General features: G+C 38.8%; 1 protein-coding gene across 1 annotated transcript in view; it reads right to left on the bottom strand.

Annotated features, from left to right (window-relative positions):
* Positions 1-22,794, bottom strand: part of ROS1 (ROS proto-oncogene 1, receptor tyrosine kinase) — a 72,505-nt gene that overhangs the window by 17,417 nt on the left and 32,294 nt on the right. The window contains exons 26-42 of the mRNA XM_062632471.1: positions 22,233-22,519; positions 20,622-20,798; positions 17,800-18,017; positions 16,992-17,133; positions 12,799-13,031; positions 12,400-12,576; positions 11,210-11,384; positions 10,616-10,733; positions 8,290-8,477; positions 7,578-7,670; positions 6,735-6,870; positions 6,171-6,333; positions 5,841-5,905; positions 3,054-3,183; positions 2,246-2,343; positions 1,416-1,619; positions 175-309 (exon numbers count right to left, since the gene is read on the bottom strand). Of these exons, the coding sequence (XP_062488455.1) occupies positions 175-309; positions 1,416-1,619; positions 2,246-2,343; positions 3,054-3,183; positions 5,841-5,905; positions 6,171-6,333; positions 6,735-6,870; positions 7,578-7,670; positions 8,290-8,477; positions 10,616-10,733; positions 11,210-11,384; positions 12,400-12,576; positions 12,799-13,031; positions 16,992-17,133; positions 17,800-18,017; positions 20,622-20,798; positions 22,233-22,519 (2,739 nt within the window). The remainder of the gene's footprint in view (positions 1-174; positions 310-1,415; positions 1,620-2,245; positions 2,344-3,053; positions 3,184-5,840; positions 5,906-6,170; positions 6,334-6,734; positions 6,871-7,577; positions 7,671-8,289; positions 8,478-10,615; positions 10,734-11,209; positions 11,385-12,399; positions 12,577-12,798; positions 13,032-16,991; positions 17,134-17,799; positions 18,018-20,621; positions 20,799-22,232; positions 22,520-22,794) is intronic.

Genomic DNA, 22,794 nt, shown 5'->3' with positions numbered 1-22,794 from the left:
TTAGTAGCAGGCTGGCAGCTACAAGTGCTACCTCTTTTATCTGAAAAAAAAAACCAACTGAAGGATGTTGAACCCTGCTTGGGTATAAGTAACATTCAAAATAAGGGTCACCTGGCAGTAAGTCTCTTGTTTCTTATGAATATTATCAACAACATTTGAACGAAATTAACTTACAGGTCATCAGGACAATTGTTTGGAAATTCCAGCGTTCCTCCTGACCGTACATGGTGTAAAACTTCTGTATTGGAGAAACCTGGATATGGTTGTTGACCCAAAGTTAATGTTTCCCACACTAAGACTCCAAAAGCCCTAAGAAACAACAACAAAAAATAATTATCATAGTCACTATGAACAATCTCCCTGTCAACAGCTAAAATGTGTCTAACCTAAGAATAAGACTCGGTTAGAAAAATTAGGAATAAGAAGTTTCAATTTGTTGTGAAACAATTCAGATGTCCAGCCTCTGAAATATCTAAAATAAATGTGTAGAACTAACACACTTTCCCAGACCAAGATGCAGCTTAGAAGTCACTGAGTGCCCACAGCTTCCCTGGGCAACACTCTTTGGTTGAGCATGTCATCACTTAAACAAGTGTTTAGAAATCTCTACAGGTGTTGTAGAAAATGGAGAGAGACAAGTTCTCCTAAGCACCACTCATAATGCAATCAGCACCTTATTTGGTTTGGCACAGAGCACTAAACAGCTTGCTTAGATGAATGTGTGGCAGTCAAATGGACAGGCTGAAAGGCTGAGGACTTGGACAAGACTGGTGAGCTGTAACCCACCATAACTACCTATGGCTTCTGAAATCAAAACTTGTGTGAATGTCTGGTTTAATGGATCTGATTTAGGTTGGGTTTTTTTTTCATGCTTCCCGACAGTGGGTCTCTGCTTCTTCATCATAAACTGAATCCCACCCTAAATTTATCTTAAGTAAACCTCCACAGTGAAGTACTATGACCTTCCCTTGTGATGATGCAAAAAAATCTGTACTTCAAAATAAAGAAGTCACCAGAAGAAGGAGAAATGGTATAGGGAAAGTATTTGACTGTAAAATACCAATTAAACTAATGGAGAACAAAACGGATCAGAGTGCAGGTAGAAAATTCACTGACTAATCAAGCAAAAACCACAATTGTGGTTCTAGTACAAAATTGTTCGATTGAGTGACACTAGTTCTTCCCAGCCAGAATCCAAACCTAGAGCTCAAAGCATTAAGAAATACATCCATATAGGTACTGTCTTGTGCCAAACTCCTCATTAGCTCATTAAAATATCACTTAGGAGGAAATCTGCCTTAGCCTAGAAATTGTTAAAGATGGCAATATTCAACCTTATCATTCCTCCTATAAACCAGTATTTTCTTGCTGTGGGATTTAGTGAGACACACAGCTGTGTGGCTGCTATTACTCACCAGACATCAGAGCGATTTGTAAAGACACCATCAATGAGGCTTTCAGGAGCCATCCACCTCACAGGGAGTAAGCCTTCTCCTCTTTTCCTATAATAATCATTTTTATAGATATCTCTGGCAAGTCCAAAATCACCGATCTTTACTATCCGGGAAGAGCTCTCATATTCCTTCTTAGACACAAGGCAGTTGCGAGCAGCCAGGTCCCTGATTTGCAAGGCAGAAATGAGAGGATGGAGTTAGTATTGCAGAAAAACTCAGGTCAGAAGAGACCTCTGGACATCATCTGGTTCAACTCCCTCTTCAGAGCAGTGTCACCTTCGAGGTCATATCAAGTGGCTTAGGCCACATCAAGTTAAGTTTTGCATATCTGCAAGACTGGAGGTGACACACTCTTCAGAAAAACCTGTTCCGGTGACTGATCCTGCACATTGTGAACAATATTATCTAATTTCCTTTGCTTTAACTTGTGCCTGTTGCTTCTTAGCTTTTTCATGTGTACCTCTGGGAAAAGTTTGCCTCTGTCCTCCCTGGCTACCCATTAGGCAGACGAAAAGAGTAAATGGATCTCCCCATATGCCTCTCTCTTTTGCAAGGGATATAATTCTTTCCTAGGGTGCAATGAGGCCTGGATTTAGATCTTAGATCTTACTATTTTGTGAGAGAACTTTAGGTGATTTTTAGCAGAAAAGCATAATATTAAATTTTGACTCCAGGGCTCTAACCTTGCCTGATACATTGTGATATCTTTCTAGGTATTTTTTTCCAAGATTAGACAATCAGTCTGTATATTGTGGGTAAACCTTGGAAGACTAAGGAAGTAAGTTCTGTACCTGTGTATAAAATGCATTTTCTCTAAATAGACACAGCCTTTGCAAATATCCAAACATATATCCAAGAGGTCAGTCACTGTGAGTAAAGGACTCTGAAGCTACAAGAAATAAAGATAGAAGTTAGCCATGTCTTCCAGCTTTACAAACTCAGAACGGCAACCTCCCTCTGCAAAGATGGTATTGTTTCTTCATTTGAAATGTATAGGATCTTTCCAAAACATGCAAAGCACAGGTGCAAAATCTCTGTAAGTCAATAAAGTGCAGGCTAAATGCTGTCAGGGTAAACTGCCAAATCACTGCACTGCAAGACAGGTGAACACATCCTGTTCCTTGATTTAGGGCTAAGAATATCCTGGGACCTTAACAGTGGAAGAAATGGAACCCTGAAAATTTCCTCCTACTATCAGATCAGGTTTTCTTGCTGCTGTAGTATTCAGTATAATATATTATTCTAATAAAATACACATATATACTTTTCAGTAGAATTCAATACTGACTGTGCATTTGATCTGATCATGTAAATGAACTTGACAACTGCTATGATGCTATAAAATTTCAGTGGTGAGTACTTTTGACCTACAATTCTACCATCCAAATTATTGATCTGCATGCAAACTGGAAAAAAAAAGACTTAATTAAAAATGTTTATTATTTATTATTTTCTCCTCTTTCCTCCTAAAAAATTTCAGGATACAGGCATAGGTACATCTGTATCCCCTATATGGCTGGACTATGCAGTCCACTTGAAAAAGGGAAAAACTGCAAAATCTGCAGGTTAAAACCATGTGTCTCGTGGTTTTTATCCTACCTTTTGCTTTCTGGCTCCTCGTAAATAGCTAAGTAGATCCCCTCCTTCCATCAGCTCCAGTATAAGGTACTGAGGTTCATTTAACAGGCACACACCAAGTAGCTTCAGAATGTGAGGGTGATCAAATTTACTAAAGATAAGCAAAAAACTGTAAGATTACAAAAGAGTAATCCAGCTGATTGAGAGCTAGTAAAGTCCATGTAGCTGCAAGCAATGAATGAAGAGTTTGGCCTTTACAATCCTGCTTTTACCAGCAACATGATTTAGTACTCAGAGTGACATATCTGCTCAGTCATGAGGAGAGTTCAGAGATATCCTTTCAAAACACAGGCTTATACTGTACGTTGTTGGGCAATTTAATGCATGCATGGATATTAAAAGTACACTTCTTCATATTTCTAGGAAGCAAAAAAAGGTAAGCAAATGTCAATCTTATCTAAGAATAACATGAATTGCCACCTGTATATTAAAGTTACCTGTATTATTTTGATAGAGTACTTTTACTACTATATTCCCTGTAGAACTGCTGATTCAGAGAAATGCAGAGAAAGATAAAAGCACAAGGTGCTACATATTATTTTACAATTTAGAGAACTGTTTCTCACAGTATGTTTTCAAGAGAAACAAAATATGCACAAGGAATACTTGCAGACATGCTAGTGATTGCTTGTGTGTGTCCAAAAAGATAAGGATTACCACAGAGCAATCAGCACTCTCAGATCTAACACTTCTCAAAGAATGAAGAACATTTATTGCCCCTATCAGTGCCCATATTTTTGCAATCACATTTCTTATGTTAGAAAATGGTTTCCTTTTTGCATGGCTGTGTGAAAGGACTCAGATCAGCAGTCAGAGAAACTTGACTCGGGGCAACTGATGGTGTCCAAAATGCTGTCAAATACACCAGTGTAAACAAACAAATAAAACAGAGGGGCAGGCATTCTCCTTCTAACCTCTTTCAATTCACATAATCTTAGGTGTGGGCAAAGACTTCAGCAAAAAGCTTGATTTGGATTTGACACTTCCCCCCCTCTTCCGCCCTGAGCACATATCTCTCAATCAGACAAACTTTGGCACTCTCGAGAACAAAGAGAGGGGAAGGAGCACCTGGCAGTCTCCTTACAACTCACACAGACCTTTCTCCACTGAGCTGTCATTCCTTACTTTCCAAGCGATGGATACACAGAAGAAATTGCTACACATATTTGTACACAAATGACTTGCCAATAACCATTATCAAATGACTTTTTGAAATACAGACAACTCAATTTCCCCATTGCTGCAGAGCAATAATAGAAAAAAAACAAATAGTCCTTGCTTAACTGGAACGTATGCATGACACTATAATCCATATTTTAATGAACATCCAAAAAGGAAGCAAAATAAAAGTTGTATTTAAATATTTAACATTAAGGTTTGTAAACAACCAGTTCTGGTTATTTTTTCTTTCTGCCCTTGGTTTCATTTATAAGACCTTACAGATGAGTATCAAGAAAAATCATAAAGCCCTCCACAAGAGAATTAAATCTTTCCTTTTTCATGTAAAAAAAAAAAAAAAAGAAAAAATATTTAAAGCATATAAAAGTACCATTTTTAAATTATTGTTTAATTATTACTCAGAATATAAAACATTTAAAATCTTTTTTCTATTCTTTTCATTTCTATCTCATTATATTGGTGTACATAGTGGCCAAAATCAGTGTTTACATTTAAATGTAATAATTTCCAATTATATATTTTTCCAGGGTTTCTAGTTTTGGATTATTAGCTGCAACAAGAAAGCAGAACTCAGGAAGTGTCAGAGACTTTAACAATGGATACGTGTAATTTCAATACTACACAGAAACAAGAACTTAACTGGTAGACCAAAGATAGATTGCAGAAAGTTTACACACAACACTTATTCTTTGTCATTAATTTACACTTTAATGACAAGGTGCCATTTTGGTTTTCATAAGCTTCTTACCTCATTCAATGTACAGTGTGTGGAAAAAGAAAAAAATGCAAGTCATTTTTTAAAAAACATATAAACACGAAAAAGGATGCTGTGAAAACCAATTTCAAATTTAGTAACACTGTGTTTTCTATGTACAGGGTGTAAAATAATTCATTTTTCCAAAGATGCTTCTAATTCTGCATTTATGAAGTAAGAGCCAGAGAAGTGCAGAGGTGCATCTGAAAACTAAACCATAATCCCGGTTTTATGTTACCAGATGAAAACTTCAGCTGAACTTCTACTTGTTTCTGTGGATACTCTGGAAAACCAGATTTCCAGCTGACACACAGACTTTTCCATGTGAAATTCTCACCCTGGTAAGAGATGCATTATTTTTTGAAGTCTGTCTCAATAGAAGGGGTGTCTGTCAGCCTCTAGTGGTAAGTATGCACATTTTTTAAAAAGCAATTTCCACTGTAAATTGAAGCTTCAAGGCATCACCTTCTTTTGATATGTTTATTCTGGTAAAATGAGGTTAGCCAAATGTTGCCCAATTGCCTTTAACAACTAACTTAGTTTTAGGGGAGCAAAGATACTGAATTACATCAGTCCAAACGTCAGTACATTCATATGAGCATACCAAACTTGCAGTCTGTATCTTAAATTTTGCTAATCAGATTTGTAATTTTATTTGCATAAGATTCATCAGTAGTGACTTAAAGTTTTAGCAGAAGGAGAAAACCGCAAAAATGCCACAGTAATTTGTTTAGAGAAAAGCATTTCTTTCATTTTTCTTGAAGACTACCAACCTTACGGCTTCAAAGGGTACCCCGTGGCAAAGCTGTCCCTACCTCATTAAGTGTGCCTCCTTCAAGAATTCACTCTTCTCGTGGTCTGTTGCACCCTTCTTCAAAGTCTACTCAACAGAAAGCAAAAGTGTAATAAAACTTAAGTCACCACCATCATTATCACAAGGCACTTAAGTAAAGCAATCAGACATAGACTTGGCCTTAAATGGAAGTTATTTTCCAGCATTTGTTACAAGGAGTTAGGCTCAACTCTAAGCTTTACTGCAAGGAAACACCCAAATCTCTCAACACCTGTTTCTGTGGTATAACCTCTGAGCCAAATCTCTCTACATATCACATTCTGCTACCAGAGGAATACAAAGCTGCAATTACCTTGACTGCTACTTTGGACTCTCCACTTCCATCTGCCAGGATATCTACTGCAGTCCCTTCATACACCTCTCCAAATGCTCCACTTCCTAACAATTTATGTAAATTCAGTTTGTCGCGAGGGAAAGCTGGCAATGATTCAATCTCTGCTTGAGAAGGAAGAATGCTACAAAACAGCAATACAGGTCACTTGCTCATACCGAAAAACATTTGAAATGTTACTAAAATTCTTCCTTACATGAATCTGAAACTAGCTGTCTCATCAGATACATTTAAGGGGGGCTCAGGTGAAACCTAAATATTTTGGAAGTTATTGGAAAACATCAGGTCTTCCTTTCCCATTCATCTGCATTTCTTGCCAATGTGAACATGCAGGGTGGGTTAGGGGTTAGGCCAGGGGGCATGCCAGAGAACCAGCATGGCAGAGCCTGCTTAAAAGCAGATCTGCCTTTCAGTGCAGATGCAGCCCTCAACTCCACCTTGAGGTGTCAGGGACGGTGAAAACTAGTCCATGGAAGCCCCTTTAGATGTTTTTGTCCTGAAAATACATTTTCTCCAAGGACGTACCTTACAGCATAACAGGCATTGGATAATCCCACTGTATCAATCATGCCCCTGAGTTGAGCTAGTTCTTTATCTTCTTTGATAAACACTATCTGTCCAGGCAAAGCCTTTTTTCCAGATTTCCATCTTTGGTGCCATACTGGAACAGAAAAGCAGACCATCAGATATTTTACTCTGAGAGCATCCCAACATGTCAGCAGGCTGAAAGGCTACAGGTTTTTTGTCCTTGTGTTCAACATGACCACCCAGAAGTTTATGTAAGAAAGACATTTCCATCTGGGCACCACCTTTTTCCCACAAAACACAGGCAACTGCTCCTTGAGCTGAGAAATCAGTCAAACACCCACTTCCACATGTGGTAAAACCCTAGTCTGACGGGATGATGCTTTATCCCAGGGGGATGATGAGGAGTGAGAGGGCAGGACCATCTGCATCTCAGGGTAATCTCTACATCCTTTCTTCAAGGACAGAACTTAAGAAGAAAAATATGGGACCCTTTGGTGAATAGCTACAGTACCCAACTTGAGAATTATAAGGTACAAGTTTTTATAAGGATACACACAGGAACATTTGCATTCTTTCAGCATTCCTGTGCTCTCCCTGCAGGGAATCAACAGCAAGAAATGCCTGAAATGGAGTGAATTGGTGTACCGTGCTTGATACTGAAAACATAACCATCTATTTCTAGGGTCTCAAAGGATAAGACTATACAAATTTCTGCCATCGCCCACCCTGGGGACTGTTCAGTATTTCCTTAAATCTGGAAGCCGATCATCTCCTACCACCTGAGCTGCCTTTTACTGAGGCCTGACTAATCAAGGATATGCAAAAAACTCAGCCACGTACCAAAGCCAAATAGCATGACCACAGTCAAGCCCAGCATAACAACTCCAGTCACAACAGCAATGACAATGACAGCGTCTGGAGAGATTGTAGTATCTGGTAAATAGAAGGGGAAAATTGATTACTGACTGAGTATAAAAGTTATGTCAGTCCTATGGAGTTGAGCAAACCTGAGACAACCCTTGACCTGCCTATTGCATAAATGTCTTCCTCTGCCCAAGGCTTTCTTGTAGGCTGTATGTATGTATTTGGTCAGACTAATCCTCCTCCCCCAGCTCTGGGCCATTCCTGGGGTGATGACCTACTGTGTACATGGAAAGAGAAAATGCTGAACTGTTTGGCTGCTCAAAGTGGGATTTTCAAGAACACCCACAGAACATAGGTCTAACATTCTGACTGAAGGCACAAAGTAGTCCTCACATCCTTACCCAGCGAGGGAGCTTGCATTTATTTCAAGAAACACACCACAGTGCTGAGTACAGGACCACAGACACAAAGGTACAAACGAGCAGAAGCAAATTACAGGCCCACATTTGGGTGCAAAAGAGTATGGATGAGTGCCAACAGCTCGGGTCACCATATAAGTGTCACCATTTATTACCTCTCAGACACGTTATTAAAATACATTATTAACATAGCAGGTTTTAATTCATAAATAGCTATGATTATTCTGAACAAAAACTTGACTAACAGATTAAGAAAGTACAGTACATACCTTCACCCAAAATTATATCCTCACTTGTGTCACTGTATTCACCAAGTCCCAGCACATTTGCAGCTGCCACTCTGAACTGGAAAGTTCCATCTAAGTTCTTCGCCTTCCACATGCAAATACTGGCACAGGAGCCGTTGTAAACCACCTCCCACAAGAGCTTCACTTTGCTGGTGTTGTCAGACTGCTTCCTGCAACAGGCACAGCAAAATAACACAAGTATGTTGTTAACAGAGTGAGGGTAGTTTACTGCTTCCCCCCTCTCTCCATTCTTTTCTTCAGTTCTCTGGCCTGCACAACTTCTCTGCCTGCATGGAAGCTCAATCTGGTCATGGGGTTTTGGCTAGAGAGCAAAACATTGTACCATGCCATTTTAGCAATGCTAGGAATCACACATCTTTAGCTTGGCATTGGAAATGAAATGCTAGAATGTTTTAGACATAAAAGGCTCCAGCACTCTTTCACCTGTTTCAGTGTACACCTCACAGCCAAGATTTCAAAACCTTCTTATTAAGTTTTCAGGAAAAAAAAAAAGAAAAATCCCAACATTTATTTTTGTTTTCTGTTAGAGGTTTTTGCTTTCTTGGGCCCAGAGTAATTTGGTGGCTCTTGTGCATCATGTTTCACAAGCTAAACAGGAAGCAAGTCATTGGCAGTGAAGACACAATTCTTTAGCTAGCCAGTTTCCCCTAGTATCTGCTGACTGCTGGGTATATTTCTTCCTTTCCTCATTGGATTGAGATTGATTGCTCACAATAAATTCAGAGCTGATTATTCACCAACCAAAAGAAGACCATGTATTTAAACTGGAAAGGCCATATTTGAAATATCATTTCATGTCACACAAGACTGTAATATTTCATATAAAATGACTTTCATGAGCACATCAATCATTCTCCCAACACACTTTAATGCAGAAACAAAGGTCAAACACTTCTAAAACAGAAAGGCATTTGGAAACTGTATGATCATGTCCTTGGTGTGTACATGGCTCCACCAGACCTGTATGAAAAACAGGGGTTGTTTCAAAGGGATAAGCAAATATTTTCTAGAATGCTATGCAACTGACCAAATATTTTTCTACCTGGTCTGAAAGATTCATGAAGCAAAATTCAGTCAAAACCATCAGCACATGCACATTCAAACTGCAGGAGGAAAGCTTATTTCATTTAAAAAAAAAAAGTCAAAACCCCCCAAAACAAAGACCACCCCCAAAAAGTAAATCCCAGAACCAAACCCCCCCATGCATCTCAGCTAAGAAGTATGATTCTACAGATGAATAAGAAGCCGCAGTCTGGAGAACACAGTGGCTAACTCACATCCCTGACACAGGCCAAGGGACTGTCCTTTGTTTATTCATGGACAGCAAGCCAGGTACAAACTGGCTGATGGCACATCAAAATTATTGTGGTCTCATAGCATGCAGGTCAGTGCTGCTGTATGCTCACAGAACTGTATAGAGGAAGCTTACAGCACCAGGAAAATATGTCTGGGTGAAAACTTATATAGGTAAAGTATACTCAGCTCCACAGTGCTGTCAGTCCCTAGCTTTCATAAGCATAGAGTTAACTGAGGAAGAAGAAGTCATAGCTACCTTTCAAAAACTGCTTCCCTCCATCAATCCTAATTTCAAACAATGTCATAGGAATATCCCAGAAGATGGACTCTCCTCATTCTTACATAATGCATTAATTAAGTCTCCCTTAATTAAGTCTGCCTTAAACAGATCTCTCCAGAGTCATGATCAAAAAAATGAGAAATTTCAAAGTTACTGCCCACAGCAGTATACCCTAACCCATCAGTTCAGCCCTTCCAATGCCAGTGCAGGAATAAGTAAGTGTGAACATTCTAGAGCTGTCTAATGAGTGTGGCATATATAGTCCAGGCAATCTGTATTCAGTATCAAAGCACTTCAAAAATTACTTAGTCATCCCAAGTGGGTGGGGTTATGTTATGATTTTTTATAATGCCTTTCATAAGCACTAAGATATTTCTATATGCATTTAGACAAAAATACATACTATGTCCTTGAAATATGTGATTTGAGAATATCTCCAAATCTTCTTCTAATTCACCAACATATACCCAAATATATCTCTGTAACTCAGGGTTGGTCTGGAAATGCTGGCGTATATTTTCTTCCAAGTTTTCCAGGAATTTCTGGAAATGGTGAATACTTAGCTTATCCAAGAAAGAGATCCCATGAGAAGGGCCATTTGCACCATAGGTGTTTCACTCTTCCCATTAGAGCTGAACTGAAAGCCCCTGCACATGAAGGTGCGTTCCGAGCTGCTCCCTATGGGGAAGAGTGCCTGCATGCATAGCTTACCTGCTTTCTAAGATGTAGTAGGTCAGGTTACTTCCATTGTCATCAGCCTTTTCCCACTGTACAGAGTTTTTAGTGTCTTCTGCTCTTTTTGGAACTCCTGGCTTACTGGGAACACCAGCTTAGGCCAAACGGAGGAAGAAACAGAACACTTTAAATTTGTTTATAGCAAGAGAAAGAGGTAATGGGCACAGAGGAAAATTTAGATGTGCAGATGGATGTTTAGACATACAAAAGGATGGAGGATATACATGAGTAATGCCCAAGGTAGAATGAATATTTGGTCTTTTTATTAGACAAATTTCATATTTTTGATTCATATGCAGCCTCTAATCAGTAATTATGAGTTCACATGCATGTAGACATTTAATTTCAGTTTCCCTCACTCTTTGCCTCTGTTCCACTTGGAAGTGAACTTCATTTCTTTACCCTATTACTTTTGCAGTTACAAAATTGTGTTGTTTATTTTTAAAAAACACACAACTGTTGGCTCTTAGTATAAGAAAATTGCCTACTAAAATGTATAAAATACTGTGTTTGAATATTAATGTCCTGAAAATAGTCTTAAAATCTTGTTACCTTACATTAAGTGCTTACCTGTAGTTTTAAAGCTTTTTGAGGAGGAAGTGCTTTTCAATCCTGTATCATAAACTACTGTTACTCTTACAAGGTAGTTGGTTGAAGGAAGAGTTCCTGTGAGATTGCATGTGTAAACAAGATCTGCTGTGCATGTAGTTGTTGCAGGAGAAAACCAGTCACTTTTTGTTTGCCACTAGAAAAATAAAATATCATCATGGTCAACTTTGTTGCTCTGCTGACAGTGTGTCACAGTTCTATTCCTGGGTAGGTTAGCTACTTTGCCACCTTTTATTATCATAGGGGAGAGATTACCCATGTGATGTTTCAATCACGGGACTACGTCCTCTTAGAGACCAAGGACAAAAAATCCAGGATTTTAATTTGTTTTCAGGAGACCTACAAGTCTTGGCAGCCACAAATGACAACAGATTAAGTGACCCCTTTGCACAGCCAAAAGGAGACTTCTCCTAGCTTATCTGTGTGCAGCTTGTATTTCTGGATCACCATGATGTTCCCATGAGTTCGGTTTGCATGATGTAATTGAAAGGAGGTGGTTTAGTGGAATTGTGCTATGACATTTGTTTTAGGACAGGGAAATATTTGGTGTAGGCGTAATGAATCCTATTATCTATATTAAGGACTCTTTGTGATCTGTCTCCAGTGGTCCAGACATTCAAATCTGAAGCTTCCATCCATGCTGCTGTCACTTGCAGTGCTTACTTCTATCATCTGCACTACTGGACCTGTTTACCTCTCTGACATTTTTCCCTAACCTCTATCATAAGAAAGTAAAATTCAGATACTAGGTTGTAGCTAATATTTAATTCTGAAACCCCTTTTCTTCTCTTCCTTGTATAGAGCAGACACAGGATTTATAGCTACAAGCCAGGCTGTGGGGAGGGCAGTGAGGAAAGAGCGAGGGGACTCTACTGAAACAGGAGACCTGGGAGGAATTCTGGTGGGGTCATCCAGGATGTCCTTTGACACTATGGAGTATTATATGCTACAGCTGCACTCCCTCTTGTTCCTGGCATACACAGCCTCCATCCTGCCCCTTCTGAGATACCAAGACTGACGTCACCATGCCCAAGTTATCCACAGAGACTCTTTATAGACGTCCTGCCACCCTGTCCTGATCACCAGGACAGAGTGGGTTAAATTTGCTTTGATTTGGGGAAAAAAAAAAAAAGAATAAAAGATATTCTTACCTTGCGCAGCTCAAACCAGAAGCTGGTTTCATTGACATGCAGAGGAGCTCTCCACTGTAGCTGGAAACTGGTATTTCTGGGAACTATGTTGAAAGGTGCAGGCGGAGTCTCAAAAGTTTTTGCAATAACAGGGACACTTTCAGAAAACCAGTTCTCATTGGGATGAAAGGCAAGAACCTGGTGAGCAAATGGATGGTAAGGAAAAGGCACAGTTCCAGACCAGTGGGAAAGGTGGCTTTAGCAACTCTGAGTGTTTGGAAGACTATCTGTTTTCAAACAAGACTCGGAAAAGTCTACCAAGCTTTGAACTTACTTTTTTAAAACACACATATAGCTTTACAGAAAAGCAGTCTAAAGAGCTGCAGGTTGGTGAACAGGTAAAACCGCTCTTAATTGTACCTTGAATAAATTGTTTGTTCCAGATTGGAGCCCATGGACAGACCAGGCAAGCGTCCCATTTGGAAATTCACTTTTTCGCAAGGGTGTTGCTGGGACAGAAGGTAACAAATTGACAGAGATTTGATAGCGGATGGATTCTAGAGGTCCATTTGGCTTCAGAGGTTCATTCCAAGATATGCTGATGGTGGTGTCAGATAAAACCACTGTCTTAATGGCATCAACTGCCTCTGGTACTGAAACAGAAATTAAAATTAATCTCCTTTGAGGTCCAGATCTCACTAGAGGTTTGTTTGTTTGTTTATTTTTAGAGAAGTCAAGAAATGTCACTGAAGAAAGGAGACAGGGTGGTTATAAGCTCATGAATATAATTCACTTACAGGACTGACACTTTACACATGTAAAACTCGTATTCCTGTACAGTCAGTCAGCTAATCTCCAAAATATTTTGAGGAACAACTTTTTGGGTATCTCTTTCGCTATCCTACCATGCAAGCAGACAAAAAAAAACCCAGCTGCTGTCCTTTGTCTCTACATATACAGTCATATCACTGAATTCCTGCTTTCTCTTAGATTCTTAATTAGGGTCTCAGATTCAATAAAGTTTAATATGATGCTTAATTGGAAATGCACTAAAAAAAAGTACCAATGTCCTATTCCAATTGGGAAGTCTTTTCTCGAGCAGAAATGTATGAAGGAAGAAAACCTAAGACTAAGCATTTTTTGCCATCAGTTACAATTTTGCTGAGAAATTCATGGTCTGTCTGAGTTTTGTAAGAAACAAACTGGGCTGCTGGTCTGGTGTCCATGCCAGCTGGTTACCCACTAATTGCCCTGGAAAAATCAACCCTTCCTTTGAAGCTTTGAGATTGCAGACTTTGAAATGGTAAATGCTTTGCCCCAGCCTTGTGTTAATAATTCTTTTTTTCATATTGAACTGTCCATATAATAAAAAGTTAACAAGTCATTACACTATGTTCCCAATTCGTCAGAATGATGGATACATATGCTATAATTTATGCCCTAGTAGCAAGACTGCAGATTATTTAAATGAAATGTGCAGAAGCAGGTCTAGTAAAGAAGACAATTTCTCACTTCATATAAAACACATGTGGAGTAAGAGTGACACTCTGTGGCAAGAGCAATGTATTAATTTTTCCAAGCTGTCTTTTTATTTTTTTTTTGATCCTACTATCTTGTTATTTGTTCGAAAAAAAACAGATTAATCCAAGCTTCTTTCATTTCATTACAGGATTGAGGGAAACACAGGGAATTCACACAACTTCAGAGGTGTGAAATAGCACACAGAGTTCAAGAGGCTCTAGCAACATCTGATTACAATTTAAACTACCAGTAATGTTCATGAAATTGAGAACATAAATGCCAGGACACATACACAATCTGTTTACATTTGGTTGGAAATCTTTCAGCAAATTGTATAAAGCTCTGAATGTTGATGCAGATACATATCAAAAATGCTCAGGATTTGGGGTCTGGTGTGGTTTCTGTTTGTTTTTTTTTTTTTTTTGTGGTTGTTTGTTGGTTTGGTTTTGGTGTTGCTTTTTCTTTTTCTAGGACTTTATTTTGATCCCAAAATTTTGTTTTGCCCCAACTAGAGAAGCCAGTTCCGAGTTTCATGTTTCATTTTAACTTGAGACTGAAAAATTCCATTTTTGTGGAGCAACCCAGGCTCCCACTTAATATGCTACTTTTATGCTTTGCTACTGAAAGTGTGTACATTGCTGAAGGATGGCTCAGGTCACCACACAAAGAAGCAGTGGTGTGAATTCTTGCCACATCTCAATAGTATTCAATCTTATTCAATCACTGCATCAAAGTTTACAACAGCTGAGGATTTCCACGCAAAGCATTGAAATGTACTGATCATTGGTTAGATTTTCCTATTTTTTTTTTGCCACAGACTCCTCAGAAATATGCTCATAGTATTCAGATATCCACATAGGATGAGCGCCTAAATGCTGCAGATGTAGAGATCTGACTACTAAAAGAAAAAAAAATATAGCACGGTTGGAAGAGAACTCCCAAAGTATAGCATGCCTGGATCCCTAAAATAGTGTGGCATTGCTCGCAGCTCTTGTTCCACTTTCATCTGAAAGATCAAAAGAGGTTTGTCTTAAACAAAGGTTTTCTTTAAGTGGAAAAACATGACTGCCCAGGACAAAAAAAACAAGGAATGGTCTGTGCACATGAGAAGCCACTGGCAATTCACAGGTAATGCTCTCCTGTGGACAATGGTGGTAAAAGACGAGGTTATTGTTCTTTGAATGGACCTTTAAATAAACCACAGAATGCATCCCCAGGAGAAGAATAAAGGGAGTCAGGAGCCCTGGCATGTACTTGTTGCCAGCTATTCTGGATAAAATGCTTCTTGGGCACAACTGATCAGCAAGAGAAAGAGGCTTTGAGACAGGTAAGAAAAACACAGTGATGGCTGTGTTTATTTCAATTTCAATTGCTTTAGCACCTTCTGGAGCAGCCAAAAGCCAAGCAGAGGTAAAGAGAGAAAGGGAAGCCTTAGGACTCCTGCTGTGGTGCCCTAGCTGCATGTTACTAAGATCCGCACAGCTGCATGTCAGTATTGCCAGTCCTGCTGTAACTGGGTTAAATGAGCTAATGCCCAAGGACCACATGCTACTGGGCCTTTAAATTCACTCCCTCACTGTCTCTCAGAGAAGAGCTGTCCCAGCTCTGTAGGACAAGAGCCAGGCAGGAAAGCTAATGAAAGTGGGGGATATAGCATTCCTACATCAACAGCAAGCATGCCTAGGTACAATTTTCCCAGTCTTTCCTGCAAAACACAAACTGGCTGACATGTAGACATGGCTATAATTCTGCTTTGCTGACTTGGGCATCATCAGAGATGCCTGGTGGCTCTGCAATTGATGAGTTTATGTGGATCAAGCTGACCCTAGCTGGTGACACCAGGCACAATAAATGGAGCACAGCTGCGCAACAGAAGAGCAAGGAACTGCTATGAATACTACAGGAAATAGCTAGCTCTCATTATAGCTTTCCGTGTTTCCATCAACTGAGTCCAGCAGCATCAGTCCAACAATGAGAAAATTGTCTGAAGAGCAGAACAAAGGCAACTCCTCATGAAAACAGATAAGTGTGCACGTGCACACATACACATCCGAAGCAAGAAAAAGCGCTGAGCATGATACTTCTGTTGGGTTAGGTTGCAAGGCAAAACACATGCAAAGGCATAGCATGTGTCTTCAGATGATCCTTTTTTTTTTTTTTTTCTGGGACATGACAAGAGATTCAGGGAAACTGGGATGGTTAATTTTTCCCAAATTCAAGTCTGTTTTGCCCATGACAGTAACTGGTGAGTGATCTCTCCCTGTCCTTGACTCTTCAGTCATATTTTCTCTTCCCTATCCAGGTGAGGAGGGGATGATGTGCAGTCAGCATCCAGCCAGGACCAACCCACAACACTTTCCATCATAGCTTTGTCTTCACTCATACCTCTCTCACCCACTCACTCCTAGTGAAGCTTCTTAGCTTCCTTCTGACATAATTAGATAAGTTTACTGATGTAATTATATATATTAAGTAATCCCTAACCAGTCCACTCTCTGACCTAAATGACACAATGAACATTCAAGTTCAAAGCAGTATTCCTAGCTTTCTTGTAGTGTGAAAGGGACTGAGAAGGGCACATCAAAATTCTTGAAACCAACTGAAAATGTGATATTGGCACTCAGGTCAAAAGAAGAGAAAATGAAGAGCTGCCTTTCCAATCTGGTTCACAATATATCAAATCTGAATCACCCTAAGAAACAGTAATTATGAAAATAATGTCAAGTCAAGCGGAAAAATCTTAATGCTGAATGAATACATAACACACAAAGTTAAACATATGTAACCACATACACATTCAAACACAATTTATTAAAAACGTAGTCCAAGGCAGAAACTGCAACCATTTAGCCACTTTTAATCATAGTTTATATTACCTCAGGAAGCCAATGAGCAAAAGCATTAAAGAATACATGCATGCCATGAATCTTACAGATTCATCAAGTCTGGTTGCCAAAACCTTGTAAAGATCTACACAGATTACATTTCAAGCAGAAATCTCTGCTTTCTGATTTGCAACCCAAACTTACACACACCTTCCTTTAACTGAGATGAGAATTCTGTTCAAAATCAGAATAAAATGTGAAACAAACCTCCATACAGAGTGGTGCCAATTGTCTCTTTTCCCATAGGCAGCATTTCCTCATCTGAATAGTAGTTTTTCACTGCAACTTGTATGACATAGCTTGAAAATGGCTGTAGGTTGTCTATGATGGCTACAGGACCCTGAAATTCCTGTAATTCAAAATCAGGTAGTACATGTACTCATATAAAAGAGGTTCATATGTCACACTAATCATCTGTCAATGGAGCAAGGGTTCAAAAATAATACAAGAGTGATTTTCATTCTAATACACTTTAGTGTTTAAAAAAGAAAGTTAATGATAGTTTGAGTAATAGGTCACTGCAGAAAACATATACCAAAACCAAGCTGAGGTGTAATTAGCATGGCTGCAATACCACATTGTTCAGTAGCTGGTACTTAAATGGGAAATGCAAAGTCAGAAAAATGTAAGAGAAATAAAACTTACTAAGGAAAGTACAGCTACCACAAAACACATAATGGCAAACCATTTGGTTGATGGACAGCCATAAGAGTTATTTAAACAGATTTAATACCAACCACAACTGCACTTTTTACAAGTAGAAACTGAAAACCCATTTCAACAGGATTTTAGCAAGAACATGTTGAAAAGTAGAAGAGTACTTGCACAAAGAAAAGGTGAGGAATCTACAGCTTAAAAAATACCAAACAGAAAGGGAAATGCTTGTTGGGTACGTAGAAGTGAAAAAAACTCCCTGATTGAATGTTACAGAATGGCTTATAAAATGACTAGAAAAAAAATCTCATTCCTCTACATATATGATACCATGTGCATTTTTGTTCCAAAATAGCCATACCAATGTTTTTTTCTGTAGATTAGACAAACGGTAGCTTGAGTTTCTGTGGCTGTTAGTCATTTGTCCAAGAAAGACCAGGTATGTTGGTGTGGGCTGCAATATGCCAGGGCATAGCTGCTGTGGTGTGACAGATGGCAAGCTTAATGTGAAACTGGTGTTCGTTGTATCAAGGATAGTAGGTTTCTCAGTATATATGAATGGAATCAGGCATCTTTTATCTAGGAAAGACAATCAAAAAATGAAAAAAAAAAAATTATTGTTGGATCAAACCAAACTTTCATGATTCTACCACCATTCCTATTAGAAAACATAACCACAAATTATTCTCTCTGCTTTAACAAACAGAAAAACAAAATCCCACCTGAGTGCACTTAATTTGACTTCCATTGACATAAAAATAGTGGTCATAAAGGTAAGTCTTATTTGTCTTTGATAAGATACAAATTAAAGAATTAGTACATTATAGAATTTAGTATATTAAATTAAAGAATTAAATTAAAGAATTTAGTATATTAAAGAATATTAAAGAATTTAGTAACTCTAGTTCTTTTTTAAGTACCTAAATACCTTGGAAATCCAGGTCATAATTGCTGTGTTATTAAGGGTAGTATACACTGATGAGTCTGAACTTGTTTGTCACAGGAAAGACAGGTAAGAAGAATAGAGAGCACCTTTCTCTAGTAATTAAATGTTGTCTCTCTTTTCTACCAAGCAGCTTTTCATGTGTAAAGTTCAGAGCAGCAGTGGGGAAAGGAAAGAGAAAAAGAGTCTACAGGGAAAAGGAAGAAGAAACTTGAGGAGTAAAGTCTACAGAGAGAAAACAACCGAAAACTACTTTCTGACAGTAAATGTAACAAAAGCAAAACCCTCATCAATTGATGTACTTTTAAAAACAAATTAAAATATATATATTAAATGATGTTGCTGCTGAGAAGGAAAAGATTAAGGGGCATGCATGGGGAAAATGGTACAAGGACAAATATTTGCCCTTGGGCCAGAACAAATGACCTCATTGCCAAGATCTTTCCTCTCTAAATGAACAACCCCACCATTCCTACCTAAGTCAGGTTCGTGTATGTGAGGGAAGAAGAGTAACAAAGTCAGTTCAACAGAAATAAATGTCAGGTTGAATCTTTGTCAATTTTATAGTTACTTAGAGTAGTAAAACTCCCATGGGGAAAGTCCCAGATGAAATAAAGAATTGAGTCATTTTTCAGGGTTAAAGTTTCTGCCAGGCAGTTCCACAGAAATGTGTTTACCCTGACAGGAAAATCCTTCACTACAGTCCCCTACAATTCAGTCCCCTTCATGTCAATCCTTCAGTTCAGTCCCCTTCCTCCTAACTCTGAAGAGAAATCATTCTCTCACAGAATCTGTGACAGGACAATAATTTTCACTGAGTGCTTCTGATGTGTTAAATGATCAACTGACATCACATCTCTGGATGGCAATTAAATTGGTTAGAATGAAAGGGAACTCTAGCAGTACTCCTTACTCACATCACTAAAGCAATAAAAAGCATGTCAGTCAACCCAACTGGTCTTTGCAAACATCACTTTTTCACATATATGCCATTTGCTTTCAGTACCGTGAAGGAGAAGAAAATATTTTTTTCTTATTTTAGTACATTCATTTATTTTTATCTTAAACTTGTGTGAGTGATTCTCTGCATTGCCCTTCCTCCTCAAATGCCAAGGCTGTGCGTTCCTCCAAATATATTTGAATCAGTCAATGTAAATAAGAAGGACTCTGTGAAGGTCTCTGGGTAGAAATAATCCCTTTGGATTATTTTGGATTTGAAATCCAGTTCTTCCCTTTCAGTACCAGCGGGGTACTAAGCCTGGGGCTGTTGCAGGAAACCCTATACCTAGGGATAGGGATTGGTACATTCTGTACCAGGTCCAAACCAGGCTCCTGTACCAATGCCAAGCCCGCACAGACCTCATGAGAACAAACTTGCCCAAAGTGCTGGTAAGGTTAGCCTGGACACTGGTCAGAGCAGCTGCAGGCAGGAGTAATTCTAACAGCTACCCAAAAAAAAAGTGAAATCATTTTATTCCAAAGATGTCCATCCTGTTAAAATATTGTCTTGTATATTTTTTATTTTAGGCCAAACTGAAGTTAAAGAATCATTTTCAATATATTTATCATGTTAGTAGCTGGCATGTTCTAAGCCTCTGCATTTAAAAAGATAACCCGTATAGGTACCATGAATCCTAACTTTTTACTAAAACTAATTTTAATTTCTTTCATTATCATTCTATGATGGTTTGTTTAAAATATTAGTTCTAAGAGAAAACTGTATCTACTGTAATGTAAGTTGTAATTGCCTCTCAGATACTTCTTTACAAATCGTTTTAATAAGCAGAGCTCTTATCTCTTTGTCTTTGGAAGGGCAGACATTTTTGCAGCATTGCATATTTGTGAACCAAATCAGAAATCTGTATCATAACGGTGATCATTATCAAACTCTGGCTATAGCACTTTGTGGACACATTTGCTCTTTTTCTGTCCTGTAATGTGCACCTTTTCTAAGTCTTCAGGTCTGATACAACTTTGAAAATAGGCATGGTTGGAGTTAACACCATGAGCCTTTGAAACATGGAAAATATTCATCATCATGCCCCCCCCATGTGAATCGACACAAGGCCAATTGTTATATTAATCCTGTTAAAAATGTGCATGGACGGTTTCCCTCTAGAAGGTTGCTGAATCCATAAAGCCTACTTCACATAAATACATACAGCATGATCTACAACTCAAATACAAGCTCTGAAATAAATTTGTTACATTTACAAAACAACCCAAATCCCCAAAACAACCTGGATACAGTTGTGCCGCTGAACTGTAGGCTAAGATTTTCAGCTCTTGATTTGCTCTCTTCTGAAGAAAATGTCCTGTTCTGTCTTTATTTGCTCGCCAAATTTCAGTGTACTCCTTTGTTTCAGTGCTCCAGTATACAAATTTCTTATCTACAGTCAAGCTGCCAATTTTCTTACCTGTAGGAAAACATTGTATAATTAAGTTTCAGAATAAACCTTGAGCAGGCAATTTTGCAAGAGCAGCTGGGTGCTTGTATTCACAGTGAGTCAATATGGGTATCTGTCTTGGTCATACCATATCTTCAAAGACCTCCTCTGGAGAACAGATTTCTGATATTTTCCAATAGGTCTTATGAAGGTGAGACACTTCATTATTTCAGTTTACAACTGTAGATTTGAAGGCTTTTTATTATCTATAAATATGAGAACTGCAATTCAGTTAACAAGCACAAGAGTTGTCTATAGAAACTTTAATCGTTTTTCCAAGATGAAAACCATGATGCTTTGCCATCTCCCAGAAACAATTAAGATCTCCTCTGGTAACAGAACAGCTTTATTAGCAATCCTCCTGAATTGAGCTGAAAACTGAGCAACCAAGATTAAGTGTTATCATTGTAAGAATTACAACATAGATAAACTGTCATACAAGACTACCTGCATGAAGTACCCTTCCCATATACTGAAGTCTGCAGTACCACTTTCAGGTATAACTTATGATGGTATAGTACATTTTCATTGAAATAAAGTGTAATAGGTGTATCTAATATGAAACTCTAGCAAAATGTGTTAATAGTATAAGCAAAATCTCTTGACTAGTAACACTTGAGTCTGCATCTGGAATATCGTGCCCAGTTCTGGGCCCCTCAGTTCAAGAAGGACAGGGACCTGCTGGAGAGAGTCCAGCGCAGGGCAATGAAGATGATTAAGGGAGTGGAGCATCTCCCTTATGAGGAAAGACTGAGGGAGCTGGGTCTCTATAGTTTGGAGAAGAGGAGACTGAGGGGTGACCTTATTAGTGTCTATAAATATATAAAGGGGGAGTGTCACGTGGATGGAGCCAGGCTCTACTCAGTGGCAAACAATGATAGGACAAGGGGTAATGGGCACAAACTGGAACACAAGAGGTTCCACTTAAACTTGAGAAGAAACTTCTTCTCAGTGAGGGTGACGGAACACTGGAACAGGCTGCCCAGGGAGGTTGTGGAGTCTCCTTCCCTGGAGACATTCAAAACCCGCCTGGACACATTCCTGTGTAACATTATCTAGGTGTTCCTGCTCCGGCAGGGGGATTGGACTAGGTGATCTTTTGAGGTCCCTTCCAATCTCTAGCATACTGTGATACTGTGATACTGTGTGTGCAGCATCTCCATTTAACTTACATCCTATGAGAATACATACTTGCATCAGTAAATATCCTCACACTACTCTTTCTCTTAGTTTGTATCAACAGGGTACAACTAGAAACACAGAACACATTTTGTCCATCTTGCCTATAAATAAATTTCATTTGAAAAGTGCTTCGTTAATGATATTTTGCTGAAATGAACATTGCTTGATGTAAAAGACAGCAAGAATCACAAACTATCTAGAAACATAACAGAGCACTCAGACCTTGAAAATCTGGTATTTTGGTAATTCTCCAACAGTGGCAACCATCCACATCTGAGGCCCATATTTCGTCTCTTCCTCTGATAAAGAGCAGCTGGGGATTCTTGGAATCAGACACATCTATACTCATAGGTCTTCCTAGCTCCGCTTCTGCCACATTACAGGTGCAGTAGTTCCTCATCTGTTCTTCTACTGATACGTGTCCCAAAATGTGGTGCACGGTGTTGTTCAGAATATCATAATAAAACATGCGGCTGCCATAATCAAGCTCCTCCATCCAGTACAAGCGGCTATAAAATAAAATGCATTGCTTACAGTAGAAAAACTTCAATCTGAGCAATCTGCCCTAAATGCAGTCCTGTTAAGAGACTACAGCCACAAACCTCCCAGACGTTTAAAACAAGGTAACTACAGCAGCATACTTGCAGAGTGAGTCCAGGTGTTTAAAGGATATTTTTTAATGGAAGGTCACAATAACTGACTATTCTGGATGAAATGATTGCTGTAAAAAATTTTGTCTGGTGCTGACTTTCATTTGCATCACTTAAATAGAAGAACTTGTCAG

This window comes from Pezoporus occidentalis, unplaced genomic scaffold (genome assembly GCF_034315485.1).
Source record: "Pezoporus occidentalis ecotype Australia unplaced genomic scaffold, CSIRO_AGI_Poc_V1 ctg39, whole genome shotgun sequence".
Taxonomy (NCBI): domain Eukaryota; kingdom Metazoa; phylum Chordata; class Aves; order Psittaciformes; family Psittacidae; genus Pezoporus; species Pezoporus occidentalis.
This window is presented reverse-complemented; position numbering and strand designations above follow the sequence as displayed.